We start from the raw sequence: 19,598 nt of genomic DNA on the forward strand, positions 1-19,598 counted from the left end.
AGAACTTACTGAATTAAAAACCTCTGAGGAGTCTCTTATAAGTTCTTCAATCAGTAATATAGTGTTAGAGTATACCCCTAGAAGGCGATGAAAGTAAGAAGGAATGAAAGAACAAAATGAAAGATATTGTGAAGGAAAAAAGGTAAGAACAAAAGAAATTGAGAAGAATGAAAGTGAGTGAAGAATAAAGATTAAAAATTTGAAAAACTTATTTGTAAACAAAGACCCGGATCCCAACAAATTAGGGTTACGTGAGGCCTCCAATAGCGGAGGCCATAAGAAAAAAAAAGAGTATACCTCTTCCGCTCCGTGAACGAAAAAATGTATAATGTAGGATTTTCTTATAAACTTGTTATGGTATTAATGCAGCATCTAAATCAAAAATAAAAGGACAGTGTAAATGCCTTAATGGATTAGAAATTGTTAAAATTATTGTTCTAAATAGACTTGTCATATCACTTAGTGACGAGGGCAAATAAAATGCGAAGCATAATACTATACTTTAAAATCCTGATAGCTATATATCTGCTATTTACGACAGCAATATAAAATAATCGACTCTAGGAAACTTCACTTTTTTTGCGGCTTTACTTAAGGCTTTCAATAAAAAATATCGACAAATCTCAAGACAGTAGTGTAAATGAAATCGTCAAGATAGACAATTCGAATAAGGCTGCCACTTGGAAAATCGGTTTATGATAATCTAAGCATTATGGAAGAAAATGTCATCACCATCATAGTGACCGCCGATAGATGCTCTGTGATAAGTATAGTCCTCTCCAAAAGATCCCCACGTTGGCGGACTTTACGCAGCCAGTGATTTGCTGCGACAGGGTAGAGAGGCGAAATAACTTCTTTACAAACCTGACTAATGGTTTTCTCTTCATCACACTAAAAGACACTAAATGCGCCATTGCTTAATGTGTAAAAGTACAACTAAATAAATAACAATGGTATGGAGGGAGGCCAAGATCTTTAAAAACAAGAAGTTATGTCTAAATAAGTTTACCGGCATTGACCAATCGTCTCTGTGTAGACGACCTAGTTTTGAAACTCTTCTTCACTATAAATAATCATTAAAACTGCATGCTATTCATCTTTTCACTGAAGCATTCCAGGCTTTTACTTTGTAGGACATCATTTGCAAGCTTATCGTCATACATCCTCAATCAACCTTGTCAAATCAATACCTACATATTTAAAGATGAGAATCTTAGACCAATGTCTTCTTTTTCTCTATTATGGCGCAATGGAGTTGTTGACTCTGCCGTCCTTGGTGATATCTTAAAGGATTGTACTCGTATAGAGGAATGAAATAAATACATTTAATTTTTTTTTAAGTTAAACGGTTTTTTGATACCCATATTGTGATGGTTGTGGAAAAATGTGTACCTAGTCCGCCATATTGGAACGGCTTCCATCTTGAATTTTAAATTTTGACATGATCATCGTGTTTTAAAGTGTAGCCCTTTCATTTGATACCCATATTAAGGGGCTTAAGGAAAAATATATAATCCGCCATTTTGTATCGGCGGCCATCTTAGATTTAAAATGTTATTGATTTTATTATATTGTATTGTCATCTAAATTAAATGTGTGTACCAAATTTCAGATCAATCTGACAACGGGAAGGTGCTTAAATTTCAATTTCTAATTTTGACCCAAATAAACAAATTCCGTACGGGTCGAACTAAATAAAACCGTTTAAAAATTGAAGAGAAATAGAATTCCGCTGAACATTAGCTTTTAGAATCTTCTACTTCTACTTTTCAGCCGTTGGATGCCTACTGCAAGGCTGTCACAAAGATTGCAACGATGAGGGGTCTTGCACTGCCCGCATCTAGAGACTTTTTGCGACCTCAACAATATCGTAGCTCCACATAGTGAGGACTCTACCCACGCCACTTTTTAAATAAGAAGGCAGTATTCTCTTATTAGACATGTACACTTCTTTGTATTCTTTAATAGAACTTTATTTAAAAAAAAAAACTTATTATACTTCATTGTGACAGTAACAATTTAACTGTAAGTGATATAATTTGGTTAAAATGGCCCGCAAGGGACAAGTATCGATACAAGATTCTGTTGAAACTAATGAAGAGTTAGAGGAATATTTACATGCTCATGCCAGCCAGCTTATATGTGAGTTGAGAGAGTATCAAAATAATTTTATAGCCTTTTGTCTGATAATAGCAAATCATCCTTATTTCGGTCATGGAATGTTCGTTGCTGAATTGGAAGCGGCCTACCTCCAGAGTATTCCAACAACCTTATTAAGGTCGCCTGTCCTCATTATGGATGTACCTTCTACACTGTGATTGCTGCAGTCATTTATTCTGCGCTCTGGGACCTGCCCACTCCCACTTGTCAATTAGCAAGGTTATGTTGGATGCTTTCGTCTACGATTCTCCTCATTTAGACAAATAATAGAAATAAAATGTAGTTCCTTTGGCAGGTATGGAAGTATACTCAGAGTTCTGCGGTCCGTGTCTGGCAACAGGCAACGCTATAAGAAAAGGAAAGTTAGAAATGGGTCAAGACAGAATCGCTATGGTGAAGGTATGTATTATCTAATAGATTCAAGCGTTACTTTGCGGAAGTCCAACTTAAGTAAGAAAAGGACTAATATATAGCTACTTCCGCTATGTAGCGGTAGTCGTGCAATGAAGTGCATCACCCGCCAGCCCGCTGATAAATGCGCGTGCTGCAAACAATGCGAAACACAACTACCACCGTTAATTCACTCAACACGTGATTCATCACTTCACGGGGCATCTCTCATTCTTCACAAATCCTCTCTTTTTTACATTTTCTCTCTTTCTAACAGCATTCTTTTACATCTCATTTACACATTGCCTCGCATTCTTCCCACACATTCCTTACAGATTTTTGTTTTTTATATTTCCAATTATTATTATTATTTAATATATTTTTCTCTAACAGTTTTTTTTTAAATATAATTTATTTCAATATATTTCTTTAATTTTTCTAGTTACTTATGTGATAATACGGTCTTCTTATATGGTTTTGTTTCGTTTCACCGCAAGAAAATATGGCGGCTTTCCTCGTCTTCCAAAAAGGAAGCGATGTTCCTGTAATGATAATCCTTCCCATTTCACATGGAAACAGTTACGGAAACAAATACTTGAGTACTATAAATCAATATAAAACCTCACAAACTATACAGAGAAAAGATAACAAAACAAAACTGATCTTAAGTTGAAATTTTTCGACCAGACCTTTTAGGTATTCTACTCGTATATAGTAAGTAATAATAAATTTCTCGTACATTTCAGGCACTAGCCAACACGATAGATGCTCTATCAAGATTTAAAGACAAAAGCGAACCGGTCTTCCTCTTCATTGTGGTGAGCACAGCGTCCAGTGACTCCTGTCTCTTTTCAATCTCCTTCTAATCTTTAAGTTGAGATTCAAAACTTAAGTTAAATTAGTTTGGAATCAACTTCTGCTATGATCTAATTCCTGTCTTTTCCTGACGGGAGAGATAGTGGAAATGGAGCATCTGGTCACCAACGACGAAGCTTAGAGGAACATATATGGACGGGTCGAAAGGTAGCTGGCCTTAGATGGTCATCATCAGTGGTCTGCAAGTGCCTTCGGAGCAGAATTGCGACTGCTCGTGCTTCCACAGCGTAGACGGATTCACTTTAATATGATTTAACAGAACTGTAGATGGGTCGTTAAATCAATAGATATATTTAATTTGCTTGTATATATTATGGATTAATACTTTTTAAGTAAGAAAAGGACCAAGGCAAACAATGTGAATCACACAACCGCCACCGCCAAATTACTCAACACGTGTTTCACCCCTCCACGGGGCATCTTCAGGAGTTATGTTACACCGATTAGTGCCAAACACAGAGCATTCTGTGCCAAACACAGAGGAGTCTTTGTCGTATACGCATTTATCAGCGGGCTGGCGGGCGGTGCATTTCATTGAACGACTACCACTGCATGTGCGGAAGTGGCTAAATATTGGTCCTTTTCTTACTTAGGATGGACTTCCGCGAGGTAACGCCTGATTCCATTAAATATTAATACATTGTAATTTAAAATTAAGCTTAAATATAATGTTTGCGAACAGAAATAAATGACGTGTAATGAAAATTAGAAAATGTAAAATTAATTTGTTTTGTAAAGAAAATCAGTAAATAGCTATAACAGGAATCAATACTCGGATGGCTTTTAATTAAAACTCCAATAATTACTGAGGTTTTTACAATGACGTAGTGCGGGGAATACCTTCAAGAGTAGATAATTGAATGGCACGTTCGATAAATTCAACTGACCCATTTAAATTTACAAAAAAGCTTATTATAATTAAAAACTGCTGCAAAAAAGGTTGCCGATCTCTGACTTAGTGTATCATCATCATTTCAGTCGTTAGGTGTCCACTGCTGGACATAGGCATCCCCCATAGATATCAACGTGCATCCAAAATTTTTGACTTTTGACAAGGTTCTCTCTCTGACCACCTTTTGGATTGACATCCTACGCTGGAATTAGCAATCTGTATTCTACTCTCCTGAGTTTTAAAGCACCAGCGTCCATATACAGCCCCTTCAAGTAGGTTTTGTCAATTATTTTCTTTAGTCTACGTTTGTATTCCTAGTTTATAATTACTAACAAACGGTAAAGAAAAATATCGTCAGGATATGTTGTGTTAAAAATTCGAAAGGTTAGTAAAATCTGACAATGAAAGCTAGCAAGTATTGGTTAGTTGTTTAGTCTTCTTGTGGCATTAGAAGGGGAAGCTGACTCGTGCGATGTTCGGTGCAAATGGGATCGAGCTGTGCCGTGTGATCGAGGAGGAACTGCAGCTTACGCAGCGTGAGATCGACACCGGCGTGGAGCGACACAAGCTGGAGATCGACGAGCTACTGCCAGAAGAAGCTGTACGTTCGTCTATATAATCACTACAGACCTTTTTATTTATTTATTTTATTAACACGAAACTACTGACCATTATACAGTGTTACTATATATTTGTAGATGTAAAGGCTTTAAATAGGTGAATTTATATCTCATATGATGTTAAGTGATTTCACGGTGGTAGTTGTGTAATTCGCATTGTTTGCCGCATGCGCATTTATCAGCGGGCTGGCGGGCGCTGCACTTTATTGCACGACTACTACTGCATTGGCGGAAGTAGCTATATATTGGTCCTTTTCTTTATTAATTTTTAACACAGGAGAAGATGGAAATAGAAAAGAGACAAGAAGAAGAGACGCAGAAAGCACGAGAGCGCCTACGGACGTTGACTCTAGCAGCTCGCAAGAAGAGAGTGGCGGAGAGAATGTCCCGCAATCTCTTCCATCTCAACTATATACTCTACTGGCCGCATTGTCACGGTGCCCACGTCGACCTCTATGAGAAGTGGGACCAGATTAGTAAGCTTACTAAATCGTGTTTTATTTTATTTGAGTGAGGCCTACAGCTAAAATGAAAATGTAGCCATTTAACACGTTCACTGCGGGCCCAATTTTGAAGAACTTTCAGCTGGTGCGGCTGAGGTCGAATCAGCCTCAAGCTGAACTTCCTAGTAGTGCGGTTGAGGCCTTTTCTGCCTCATGTTCATCAATATTTTTTTACAATATTGAGTCCAATGCTTCGCAGGCATAAAGAAAGCTATATTCGTCTTTGTCATACCTCATACGGTTGAGTGTAAACAGCCGCCGCACTAGAGAGAAAACACGAGTTTTACGCGCCGCACCAGTGCAAAGTTTACCATGAGGCTGAATCGACCTCAAGCCGCAGTGAACGTGTTAATTATGTATATCTAAGCATTGAAACAGTCATATAGCCTATTTCATACAATTTTCATTTCATTTAGAATAGAAAACCGCTCACTCCGTTCAAACTCTTACTGTATATAACTCTTTAATGTTTCGGATTAAAAATCTACATGTTTTTGTTCAAATTAATTGCAACAGCCTGTACCACTTACTCTTTAATAATAAATAAAAGAAGTACATTAAGAAACTGTTATATTAACTTTACAGATCACGATATATTTCAAAGTAAAGGTTCATAATACACCTTAAAGGAACGAAACATTTTATTAATGGGTAATCAGTTAGAGAAGTATTTATATAATAAATGTTTTGTCAACGATATCTGTTTCATAAAAGCAGATTAAAAAATTCCTTACCATGTATGATAATTTTACTTATTTAAATAATTCCTATACATTGTTTAACGGAGAGTTTATTGTATTAGTACCTTCTGGCAGCCATTTGGACGATGTAGAAATAAATTAATGATAGTAGGCGAAAAATAGAAAATTTAATGCCATAAAAAGAAAACAAACAACATGAAAAGAACACTATACTAAGTATTAATACTAGATATATCAGTGTATAAATATAATATATTATCTATTTACATATATATAACATTACTTTTAATAGTTTTTATTAGATAAATTTCTGCAAAAAATAGTAAGATGTTTCGCTCTGAAATTAGACATCCAGGTGGGTGCGAAAGAGGAGTTCCAGTTGACTGAGGAAATGGTCCCGGAGGCGCTGTACATGAGCGACGTGGAGCCCAACGAGGCGTGCATCCACGCGCTCCTGAACGGCCCAGCGCTGGTCGTGCTGTTCAAAATGTTCGACACAGACACCAGGGACTTTGTCAGTGAGTGATGATTTTATATCTGAGCGCCTTTAGTCAAATAATTATAATGCATACATTAACACGTTCACTGCGGGCCCAATTTTGAAGAACTTTCAGCTGGTGCGGCTGAGGTCGAATCAGCCTCAAGCTGAACTTCCTAGTAGTGCGGTTGAGGCCTTTTCTGCCTCATGTTCATCAATATTTTTTTACAATATTGAGTCAATGCTTCGCAGACATAAAGAAAGCTATATTTGTCTTTGTCATACCTCATACGGTTGAGTGTAAACAGCCGCCGCACTAGAGAGAAAACACGAGTTTTACGCGCCGCACCAGTGCAAAGTTTACCATGAGGCTGAATCGACCTCAAGCCGCAGTGAACGTGTTAAACATTATTGTAATTCTTTTAAAAAAATAAATTGTTGAGTTTCTTGCCAGCACTTTTGCAACAGATCAGCATACTGAACCAGTGGTTGTTTATTACGTATAATGTTAAAATAATTAACGATTCAAAAATGTGTCTCGATACCTAGTTGAATAGATATATTGAATATAAATTTGAGTTGATTTTGATCGATTAAACCAAACATATCCGCCATTTTGCTAAAACATGATTAAAAATATTCCTAAAAGAATCGAGATCTGTTTATGTCTTAATGAATGTCATTTTGTTTAAGAAATTTTATTAACATTTTTGAGATAGGTGACATATTTAAATGATGTCAGCTTCTGAAAGTCTGTCTTCTGAATATTTCTTTATATGAAACATGTGTGTATATATATATATATATATATATATATATATATATATATATATATATATATATATATATATATATATATACTACTATAATCTTTCAAGGCTTTGCTACGCACCTTCGAAATGTAAAATACTTGATATAATATATTTTATATTTACATATACTTTTAGGTAATATTATTACTCCCTACTTTCTTTATAGACTACTGCCAGATTTAAAATTTTTATTTAATGGCAATTGGCGAAAAACTCGGTAGTTACTTATTATTATTTTTTTTACTTTTCTTTTATATTTGTAGAGAAAACCAGCTATACATAATATACATGATAATCTTTTATAAAACAATACGCATTATTGATCAACTATTTATTGAAATTAGCTGTGAATTATTTCGCGCGTTAAAAAAAAATATTAATGATTTAAAATTATTATCTGATTTTAGTTTATTTTAAATATAGGCATATTCGCTACAAGATACTTTACACACATCCAAGGCCTGTTCATCTAGTATTATAGTAGCATAATGGTGTATATATATATATATATATATATGTATGTATGTACAAACGCTTGCAGAGCTTTTGCGTTACACGTTATACGAAGAGATTCCAGTTCCGAAGGAAGACGTACCCCCGGAAAAACAGGTTCCCCTCGTACCGGCGTACGAAAGGTATGCAGCAGTGAGCAAAACTGCGCGCGAGGTGCGCAGAGAACGCTACGAAGAGAGAATGGCGAAACTGGTAAGTTGCTATAAAATGTCGATGATTGAAAGAAACAGTAAAAATATTGGAAACAAGTTCATTATGTTCGAACGAATTTCTTAACGTGGTTACGTACCGATGTTAGAATTCTAGCCTCTAGCTCAAGAAGTCGGTGACCAGGTACCACCACTTCTTATACAAAGCAATTTATGAGTATTTCCTTATATTCGGCTGTCAGTGTAATAAGGTAGATCACAAAGAAAAATCGCCATAAGTGCGTACGACTTTATAAAGGAACATGGTATAGATATGTATATATGTATATATAAGTATTCTTGTATGTATGTATAGTAATGTATGTAATAACCTAAATCGCTTCCTCCTTCATGTCTCATCATCCACAGGTTGTCTGGTAGAGATCGCCTCGAGTAATAAGACAGCCTCTTGTACCTCTACATAAATAGTTTCTATCTTTTTTTTACTTATTATTTATGGTGTACCAAGTGTTAATAAATGAGATAAATAAATCAGTTTTATACTATTCTTACATATTAATTTCCAACAATAACGAGATTTTACAACACAGTCACGCCGACAAATATATTATGTTATATAGTACGAGTAAATTCTACTGCAATCCAACGGCATATTCTGATTAAGTCTTTTGTTATAAATAATTAAACTTAAAGTTAATACATTATAAAATGATATATATAAGAAGAGAACACGCTAAGAGTCGTTCAGTTCTTCTACTTTTATATTCTATTACAGAGACAAGAGAGGGAGGAGCAGGAACGTTTGGCGGCGGAGCAGGCGCGTTTGGCGCGGGAGGCTGAAGAAGAGAGGCAGCGGTTGGAGAAGCAGCGACAGGAAGAAGAACGAATGGCCAGGATACAAGCGGGGGTGAGATGGCAAACGTCATTTGTACAAAATATTATTAGCTCTGAATTGATTATATAATGATCATTTATAATCATCGATATCATTACGTCAGTCGTAGGATAAACCTATCTGTTGATTTTGAACAGGACCAGTTGAAAGCGATCTGCATACAGCCTCTTCCGAGGACCTTAAAAAGATACCTTTTGGGTGCAGGTCCAACGCTGTTATCTCCGTAGTTTTTGTCTCTACTATGTTATGAGTGCAGTGAATCATTCACGAATATCTAAACAAATAAATAAAATTAGAGTGTCTGTATGTAATATTGAAATAATCGCTTTTTAATACACGCATGTGTATATATATATATTTGACATATACCAATTTTTATAATTTTTGTACAATTTTTTTTTAAATTTTTGTTTCTGTATTCCGGTTAATGTCTGAAATGTCTGGGTCGATTCGGACAGGACTTGTAATGGCAGGTAGCTGATGAAATAAGGTGTAACTTAGGCTATTTATTAACTGTAAATTCTTAAACGAAAATGAAAACTATATAAACTTTTTCATCTTCTTTTTAACCGATAAACGCCTATTGTATGGTATAGGCCTGCCCCAGAGATCGTCGATAAACATAACTATGTCGTGGGTCCAACTAGTGGGCACCTACTCACGCAGGTCTACCGGCTCGTGCCCATCAGCATCAGTTGCATGAGCGATGTGCTCCGCTCATTGCCAACTTCAGACGAGCAATTCTTCGAGCTACTTCGGTATTCTTGGTTCTTTTGCAAATGTCACTTCTCATTCGATTTCCCGCAGCGAAACTCTGCGCGTAGCTCTCTCAATTGTTCTCTGGGTGACCTTTAACCTCCTTAGTAGGTTCATCGTAAGTGATTACTTCTCGGATCTATAAGTCATCACCGTTAACACATATTGCTCAAAGACCTTCGTCTTTTGTAGTATTTTCAATGAGAAGAAATTTCGTAACTTCCTGAAAAGTGCCCATAAATATATAAATAAAATCCACGGGGCATCCTCAGGAGTAACGTTACACCGATTAGTGCCAAACACCGAGTCAAAGCACCGAGCACTAATCGGTGTAACATTACTCCTGAGGATACCCCGTGGAGGGGTGAAACATCTGAGTGATTTAACGGTGGTAATTGTGTAATTCGCTTCGTTTGCCGCATGCGCACTTATCAGCGGGCTGGCGGGCGGTGCACTTTATTGCACGACTACAGCTACATAGCGGAAGTAGCTATATATTAGTCCTTTTCTTACTTAGGATGGACTTCCGCAAAGTAACGCTTGAATCCATTAGATAAATAATTTTTATTGTTAAATTCCACGCGGATGAAGACGCGCGCGCAGCTAGTTAAAAATAAATTAGACAGTTATAATGTTGTTTGACAGTTACTAGACTGTATTAATACTAATTAATACACCTTGTTTGTTTGATTTCGAAGATCAAATAGACGGGACGACTGTATTGCTGGCTTGTGGTTTTGTTTTTTTTGTCATTATTGCCTCGAAATAATTGAATCTAAATTACCATTAAATTTATGTTTCAATGCTTAGCTACCAGCGGAACCGGAACCCGGTGAAGAAGAAGCGGGTGAAGAAGTAGCTCCTGAAGAAGGAGCGGAAGCGGTAAGGAGACTAATTTTTTAAAATAATGATTGATACTTAGTGTAAATATATGTGTAACCATATATCTTCTATAGGCTGCAAGTATCAAGTCTTCTTTTTAAATGACGTGTTTCTAGGTGCTAAATTCGTTAGAATATTTTATTTTTGTTAAGATTATATATTTTATTGTTCGTTACTGCGTGGATGTCAAGGTTTTTCTTCGTCACAAGGAGGTTCTATGTACTAAACAACCTGGTACACAAACATTAGACCAATACCTAGCGGTCGGTGAGTTTGAACAATTGAATTTGGCTCCATAATTACTTGGGTAATGATTGTTTGTAATATCACAAAATATTTAAAACTAATTGGTGCGAAAATGAGTAAATAGACGTGCGGAGAATGCAGAGTGCTCCAATTAATATTAATATCATTCGCAAAACTCAATTAATTCGACCGATGCTTATTATGTCATTGTCGCATTGACGTTCTTATGTCATTCCGTATTACTCAAATTTATATGACATATGTGGAGTTGCCCACAGACTAAACAATGAAAAATTCGAAATTAAAATGTAATTGTTTTTTTTTTCTTTAACAATATTTATGGCCAGAAATGTATATTCTTTCTCTTTAATACTGGTTGCATCAAGATCTACACATCAATAAAGACAATGTGTTTTTAAAAACATTTTAGCTCAAGCCATGAATTTATTAATACAAAAAACACAACTTCTGTTCTCGGAACTTTGAAGTCAATTCATTGATCTTTGTTGAGTTCTAATCTAATGTTTACCACGGTTCGATCGAATTTTACTATTGAATTATGAATATGTGTTTGCTGTATATATACAGGATGATCGGTTATAAGTGTAAAAAAGCTTTGAATGGATGAATGTACAGCTTGTTTATCAGTAACATTTTTTGAAGCTTTTTAATCTGTTTCAGATCATATTATATAAAATGATCACTCTGAAATAAGCAACGTTATTTTTTGTATTGGAATTTTACAGAACGGTAACTTCTAGTAGTACAAAAGCTGCAGATACAAATGGTAAACAATAATTAATTGAAAATGCCTTTTCGTGGTACCGTATATAAATTAATAACTTTACATTCTCTCCTTTAAACCTTTACATCTAAAATAAATCACTCTGTATGCACTTTGTATTGCTTCCCTCCGGAAAAAATCCAACGATTAAATTTCTAGGAAGCAGAACAAGAAAAAGTAGAGGAAGAAGCAGTGGAGCCGGAAGAGGACTTCCACTCCGATGTATCGATAGAAGGAGAGGAATACATTCCACCTGGAGGTCTATTTGTGCCGGGACTTTACGCGCCGCCCAATGAGTTGGCAAAGGCGAATGGACTTGCTTTCTTCTTTCCTAAAGTTAGTACAGAACTGATATTTTGTAGTCATCGTCAAAGTTTCGGCCATAGGATGTCTAAATCGTGATTTCGAGGCAATAATAACAAAAGAAGACAAAACCCCAAGCCAGCAATACAATCGGCCCGTCTATTTGATCTTCGAAATCAAACAAACAAGGTGTATTAATTAGTATTAATACAGTTTAGTAACTGTCAAACGACAATATCACTGTCTTATTTATTTTTAACTGGCTGTGCGCGCGTCTTCATCCGCGTAGAATTTAACAATAGAAATTATTTATCTAATGGATTCAAGCGTTACTTTGCGGAAGTCCATCCTAAGTAAGAAAAGGACTAATATATAGCCTCTTCCGCACATGCAGTAGTAGCCGTGCAATAAAGTGTACCGCCCGCCAGCCCGCTGATAAATGCGCATACGGCACTACTGGAGATAGGCCTTCCTCATAGATATCCAATCCGATCGGTTTAAAGCGATCTACATTTAGTCTTCCGACGACTTTAACAAGAACTTCTGGCAAGGCCGGTCCTAGGGTTTTGTGCGTTCCTGGCAAAACGAAATTTGACACCCTGTCATACAACAATATAGAAATCTAATGCAATTTTAAAAAATATATTGAAAAGGCAGAAAAAAGTTGTAAAAATAAATCAATAGTTATATACTTTAGTTTAAGCGATAAAAGAAGGGGGAACTTTGAAATGTAAGTTACTTTATAGGAACACCTGTGTCTGTCCGGCGAAGGTTCTCGCATACGTGTGACAAACACATTTTTGTACGAGTATTATGTTATTTGTCATAAATTAATGCAAAAATATATTATTTTTATATCGCCTCAAAATTTGACACCCTTAGACGTTGCTCGAATTCTTATCCTGCGCAAGTGATCTGTTGATATTGTAGGCTGGGGTCGTATTCTGCGCTTGCTGATCCGTGGTCTCCACTCAAGAACCTTAAGGCTCTAGCAGCTGTCTGTTTTACGTACAATGTAGCCTTCCCAGTGCTACTTTTATTTGCCAGTACGTGGGCCTATGTTTTTTTTTCTTTTTTTATCCCTGTTTGGTTTTACAGATATGTTTTCTACTAACATTTGTCTTCTTTCTTTCCTTACAGTATCTTTCATGATTTTTCCTTCTTCCATCTATCATCAATTTCTTCACGCCATAATCATTATTGTCATTCAACCATCGCTTCTCATCCTTCTTCTCCATGCTCAAAGTGTCACAGATTATTTATCGGCGGGCCTGTGTTGATCACTTTCGTTTCTCATCACATCTCATTCCTGATTCGATATCGTGGATGAAACTCTAGTATAACCCTCTACTATAACAAGATTTGATATAATGATAACAGTAATAATATATTGCCTAGATATTAATAACAGGTATATATTTATGTTATAATAGAGACAAGAGAAGGCAGGTTTTTATACTACCCTGGTATGCTAAAGTGTAAACAATAAAGGATAACATGATGACGCAGATAGTCACAGAGATAACAACCCTGGAGTCGGAGCATCTCCCTCCACACGTGCTGGTGATGTTTTCTGTGGATAAACGCTATGACGTTCGCGAAGCCATGAAGCAGTTCCACGAGGAGATACTCCAGGTTAATACCGAATTGTATTCCTTTCAGCTGTAGTGGTTACCACTAATTATATATAGGATGACTTTTTATAGATATATAAATACATTTAAAAAACTTTTAAGTTCAACGGTTATTTGATACCCATATTGTGGTGGTTGTGGAAAAATATGTTCCTAGTCCGCCATATTGGAACGGCGTCTATCTTGAATTTTAAATTTTGACATAATCATCGTGTTTTATTAGTGTAGCCCTTTCATTTGACACCCATATTGAGGGGGTTAAGGAAAAATATGTAATCCGCCATTTTGTATCGGCGGCCATCTTAGATTTATAATGTTATTGATTTTATTATATTGCATTTTCATCTAAATTAAATGTGTGTACCAAATTTCAGATCAATCTGACAACGGGAAGGTGCTTAAATTTCAATTTTTAATTTTGACCCAAATAAATAAACAAATTCCGTACAAGTCGAACTAAATAAAACCGTTTAAAAATAGCTTTAAAGCTTTTATAACTGTTTATAATCACCTTGTATAAAGTGACCATTGTAAAATATGTAACATAACTTTTTTTTGGAATGCAACTGTCCAAAAATATAAAGGCGGGAATAGATGGTTATAAAAACAGCAAGGGGCCTATTGCAGAATAATGTGCAAACTAGGCAAGAAGTTATATCAATTTAGACTTTACTTTGCCTGAAAAGTTGTCTGCAAAACAATCTAATCATCCGATATCCCTTCCATGAAAGTCAACTTAAGAATGGGGGGGACATCCGATGGTCATAGCATCAGTTCTGGGTTAGGCTCCGAGGATTGCTGCTCACTAGAGTACTAGCTCAGATATACAGAGTCCCCAAATCGACTCTTAGATAAGTTAAACAATAAAATAAGACATATATATTCTTGTACTAACTTTTTATAAAAGTCTCTGATTTACAAAACTTGACTAGATAGTAAATAATGATTAATTTAAATATATGTTAATCCGAATTTTGAAGTTTTTACTACATATATTATCAGTACGTAATTATATTGTAAATCATTGATTTTTAAATTGGAAGTATCATATATTACTCGATGCAGATGAGCTATATATTTAACCTTTTGATGCTTTTACATATATAACAAATCATCCTGTATTAATATCGGCATACGTGATCTTGTATTTAGATGAATTTTATTTATATTATATCTATATGAAAATTAAATAGTTTTTGTTTGTAACAGGCGGGCATTTTCGTAGGTGACAACCCGTACGAAGCAGAGCATCTGGCATACTCAATAAAGCAATATGATCAGATGACACGGCTCCGTAAACAGTAAGTTACGATCTTCTGATCTTTGTATATCAGGGGCAGGGGCGGCTTAACCTTTAGTGCAGGGTGTGCAATGGACACGGGCCCCGCTGTTTCAGGGGCCGCCGCGGCACTCCCTGAGCCAACTAAGAGCATAGTCTTGGACCTTCATGGTACAACAATGATATGACAAAAGCGGTCAGCTGCTGTGGCCAAATTCGAAATATTTCGCTTCTATTTAGCTATCCATAAAACTTAAAACACAAGACGAAACATGAACTATCGCGGTTCGCCGCTTAGTTTCGAAACAGAGATGTGCTACAGGCACAAAAACAATGAGTGTTATTCTGCCGTCATGAGAGGAAAGGCCGTAACTAATACCATACTGTAAGCTATACCTACTTATAAAATAGCTTGTAGGAATATAAAAAACTTTCTTGTTACGACGGCAAAGTTAATAGTTATAACCGCGGGGGTGGGAGGGGGGTCAGACCTAGAGAACTAGGGTTTTATTGCACACGGGCGCCACACGAGCTAGAGACGTCTCTGATCAGGGGTGTCAAACTCAAAAGATTACGTAGAACGCTAATGTAATCTAGTAATTGGTCACAAACTTAAAACTTCAGCCATGTTAAAATTATCATCAATTTTCCACGGAATTTGAAAACCTCACCGATTTTATTCATTATTTATTTACAAGTTCCTTAATGCTTAGTAGAAAGAAATAATCAGATATTTGCGCAGAAATGGGAATCGCAGGGAAAATAACGACTGTTGTAACTGCGCATTTAACATTTCACTGTAAACATTGCGCATAAATCTGCGGCATGTTAATAGTGAAATTAACATACCGCAGATTTATATTGTTTTTATTATATTTCACATGTAATCAATAAATATTCTGTGACAGGCCCGTGTCTAGTGGTGGAAGTTTTAATTCAAATAAACCTAAACAAACATGGAATACTAACAACAATCTCCTATTATGATTTTTATAAATGACTTGGGAACGTAAACACTGTTATAATAAAGATAAACAATACACTTTTTTAATTACTTTATTAAAAACCGTCGGGTAATGATAAAAATATGAAAGGTGTGCTTTTTTCTTTTTTATTATTATCTTTCTGAAGAGCTGGTAGTGAATTTCTTTTCCATCAGCAAAGATCGCCTGGCTCTGATGGTGTCGCGCAGACGCAGCGTGGCCTTACTAACCCTCGCCGGGCTGAACCCGTGCTACATCAGCAGCGACCTGGACTCTGGCGAGAGAGACTGCCTCGCCATGTTCCCGGTTGGCTACGGAGATGATTACTTTGAAGAGCCTAGCGTTATCGAGGAGGAGATCCAGGTAAATTACTCCTCTTTCTCTCTTTACCAATTTTTTTTCTTCTCGAAACATTGATTTGTTTTTCTTTTATTTTCATTACTGTCTTTGAGAAATTGCGTAGAGTGATAAGATCGCCTATTGTACTTTTTTGTATGCCATTATTACTCTTTGTTTGTCTTTCTCGTGTCACGTGTCGCGTACAGCCTGCAATGGAAATTATTCATGACCGTTTTTACAATAAATAATATTAAACACACTGTAGTTCTATTCTAGAGGAGCCCAACCTGTGGATCGCGAGCAACAAAAGCTTTTTAAAGTATTTTTTGTAGCTCCTGATAAATGTACTCGAGTACCAATTACATGTTTGTGTAGTTATATTTGAAAATATAAATTATTTGAAATTCATACACCGATCAGTATTAACTTACATCTGAAAGATATTCCATATTTGGTGCGGTAAGAGCAGAATATATCAACCTTAGTTAGCAGAGAGAATAGAGTAGGAGAATACCATTGGTTAATAGAGAGGAATGTCGCCAGACCTTTTTGATGTTCTGCAAAACAGTAATAAGAAAAACAATAAAAAGTTTAAAAAAATAAAAAAGAACAAGAATAATGAAAATAATAAATAGTGATAAAATAGAAATGTAATTTAAGTGCGATATAAATAGTAAGAAATTAAATAAGGATTATAAATAAATAAATCGTTATACAAATGATAAAAATAATAAATGTTAAATTTTAGAAGTCAGGAAGGAAGGCATGGTGCATGTAAGGAAAGTATAGAAAGTAATGAGAAACACTTAAGGAAATTAGAGGAAAGAGTGAAAGACACTGAGAAGGATGAAAGATTGTTATGGGAATAAAAACAAAAAAAGAGAAAACATTATTATATAAATGTCTATATATAATTATATAAATGAGAAGTGTCGTCATTCATCAAATTTGTAATAATTATTACGAGAAGTAAAATAAATATGTTTTATTATTAATATTTAAATTCAATATATATTTTGTATTTTAATTTATATATTGTCAATAAATGGTAAATTCTGTATTTTAATAGCTTTTAAATATGTATTTAATAGTGGTGTGAAAAAAAATATTTTCAAAAATGGCTCGAATTATGACGACACTTGGCCACCCCTGGTCTCTTTATTTCCAACTTGTTTCTCATCAATTTACTTTATCAACTCATGGTAGGAATGTCATAAAACACGCATGAAGGCAATTGGCATAGTCTGATTCTTAAATCGATATTTGTTCTAATTCGTCAATTCAGATTTTTATTAACCCTCTGTAATCATTGCTATAAAATTATTCAGTGTTGTTGTACTTGCATTTTTCTATTCACAGGAAATCGCTCCAGCGCCGGAACCCGAGCCACCAGCCGAAACGGAAGTACGCATATCCATTGTTTCATTTTTTTACCAACATGGTATTATTTAAAGTTACTACTTATGTATGTACGTCATAAGACTAAAGCAAGAAGTGTCTAAGTAAGAAAAGAAAGCATTTGTCAGCGGGCTGGCGGGCAGTGCATTTTGTTGTACTACTGCATATGCGGAAGTGGCTAAATATTGATCCTTTTTTTACTTAGGATGGACTTCCGCAAAATAACGCCTGATTCCATTAAATAAATAAGAAGTGTCTTATTTGATTCAAATTAAAATAATGTCTAGCTTCTCTATAATTACATCCTTTATCTCCAAGGTGCTTTACTTTCAAAGAGATAAGAGCCCACAGCAAACAGAATCGATTTTTTATTTTTAAAATATTCTTAGTTACAGAAATTCATCCCAAATCATTGTTTAGGTTAATATGCTATTTAATACTTTATTTTATGCAAAACTTAAATTGTTTTTCAGGGAGAGAAAGAGGAAGAAGGCGGCGAAGCAACTTAATATCTATATAAGTGCATTATTTTATCATCGATCATTAAACATGATTGAAATATTGTATTAATATTTAATTAGTACTTCTTGTTACTTCAATAACATATGTATAATACATTAATAAATGTTACCATCTCTTTACGATTTATTTTTAATAGTATTTTAAGTATGAGCTTCAGGATAAAAGAGGTTATCTATTCTACGACTACGCCGCACACGGACCGGAACGACTTTATCAGTATTATTCATCTTTTGGAAATAGAACAAAATTAAAAAATTGTGCAGGAAATTTAAAATCAGGGGCGGCTTAACCAGGGGGCGCCGCGGCGCTCCATGAGACAGCTCAGAGCATCACCTTGGACTATCATGCTCGCTTAGTTTCGCAACAGAGATGTGCTAAATAATAATGATATAATATTGGCATAAAACAATAAGTGTTATTCTGCCGCCATTAAAAGAAAGGTCGTAACTAATACCATATTGTAAGCTATACCTACTTATAGCTTGTTGGAATATGAAAAAACATTCTTGTTACGATAGCAAAGTTAATAATTATAACCGCGGGGTGGGAGGGCGTCATGCCTAAGGGGGCGATAGGGTTTCATTGCACACGGGCGCTACACGCTAGAGCCACCCCTGTTGTAAATATAAAACCTATTATAAGTTCGCGTTTTTTTAGTTTACGCTCTTCCAAATTTATATAGTTTGTTTCTTCGATCAGTGTTTTTGATCACAAAATATTGTTTTCCAATCAGACAGGCTAGTCAGTATCTTCAGGTTTAGTTTAGTAGTCATCTTCAGTCTATCAGGACAGCTAGCAAAGGAATTGAAATAAAGTAGACGATTTCAATCAAGCGAGGCTTTTATTCAAATAAAACTATACATTTAAATCTAACAACAATTTCCTATTATGATCTTGAGGAATGATTTGGGAATGTAAACACTCTTAATAAACAAAAATAATACTTTTATAATTTAGCTAACAACCGTCGACAAAAGACAAAAGCAAGTCAGGCATATAACTTTAAAATATATTTATAATCTGTGCAAGATGTAACGCGACAATCGAACCAATTTCAATGAGTCTGCTTATATTTGAGAAATCTTTATTAAAAACACCAGATTCCTTCATAGAACTTATTAAAACATCTGTTACGGTCGTGTTACACCTTGTGTACATAAAATAAAATAGCACAATTTTGACTGCTATAGCATTGCTTTACTTAAAAGCTACATTTACAGCTAATTACACTATACGTCGTTGTCATATGTATTATGTTGATTGTATATTTTGACAATATGACTAGATACAGTAAATATACGTGTAAAAATATTGCAATGTGTCTGCATTCGAATTTTCTTAAATATTAAATATCTATTTATTATTAAAAATATTATTTCTGATTTTAGCATATAGCAGATAATAGTTTTGACAACGACGATTATGTTAAAATAGCCGTTAAAATAATATAAACAAAATTTAAGTAAAAACAATTTAAGATTTA

At 35.2% G+C, this 19,598-nt stretch overlaps 1 protein-coding gene across 1 annotated transcript; it reads left to right on the forward strand.

Annotated features, from left to right (window-relative positions):
* Positions 1–2,048: 2,048 nt before the first annotated feature.
* Positions 2,049–18,102, forward strand: LOC137921627 (uncharacterized). Its single transcript, XM_068764426.1, has 15 exons — positions 2,049–2,142; positions 2,456–2,559; positions 3,297–3,368; positions 4,770–4,919; positions 5,216–5,414; positions 6,490–6,660; positions 7,974–8,137; positions 8,870–9,001; positions 10,556–10,627; positions 11,817–11,993; positions 13,470–13,595; positions 14,804–14,895; positions 16,033–16,219; positions 17,555–17,599; positions 18,067–18,102. The coding sequence occupies exons 1-15, from the start codon at positions 2,049–2,051 to the stop codon at positions 18,100–18,102; spliced, it is 1,821 nt and encodes a 606-aa protein (XP_068620527.1).
* The last annotated feature ends 1,496 nt before the right edge of the window (positions 18,103–19,598 follow it).

This window comes from Battus philenor, unplaced genomic scaffold (genome assembly GCF_028537555.1).
Source record: "Battus philenor isolate CCGP_79_NKW_IND1 unplaced genomic scaffold, ilBatPhil1.0.hap1 SCAF_19, whole genome shotgun sequence".
In the NCBI taxonomy this organism is placed as follows: Eukaryota; Metazoa; Arthropoda; class Insecta; order Lepidoptera; family Papilionidae; genus Battus; species Battus philenor.

Coding starts and splice junctions, on each gene's coding strand:
- LOC137921627 (XM_068764426.1), top strand. CDS start 2,049: ATGGCCCGCAAGGGACAAGTATCGATACAAGATTCTGTTGAAACTAAT. Junction 2,560..3,296: donor ACAGAATCGCTATGGTGAAG/GTATGTATTATC, acceptor CGTACATTTCAG/GCACTAGCCAACACGATAGA. Junction 6,661..7,973: donor AGACACCAGGGACTTTGTCA/GTGAGTGATGAT, acceptor AAACGCTTGCAG/AGCTTTTGCGTTACACGTTA.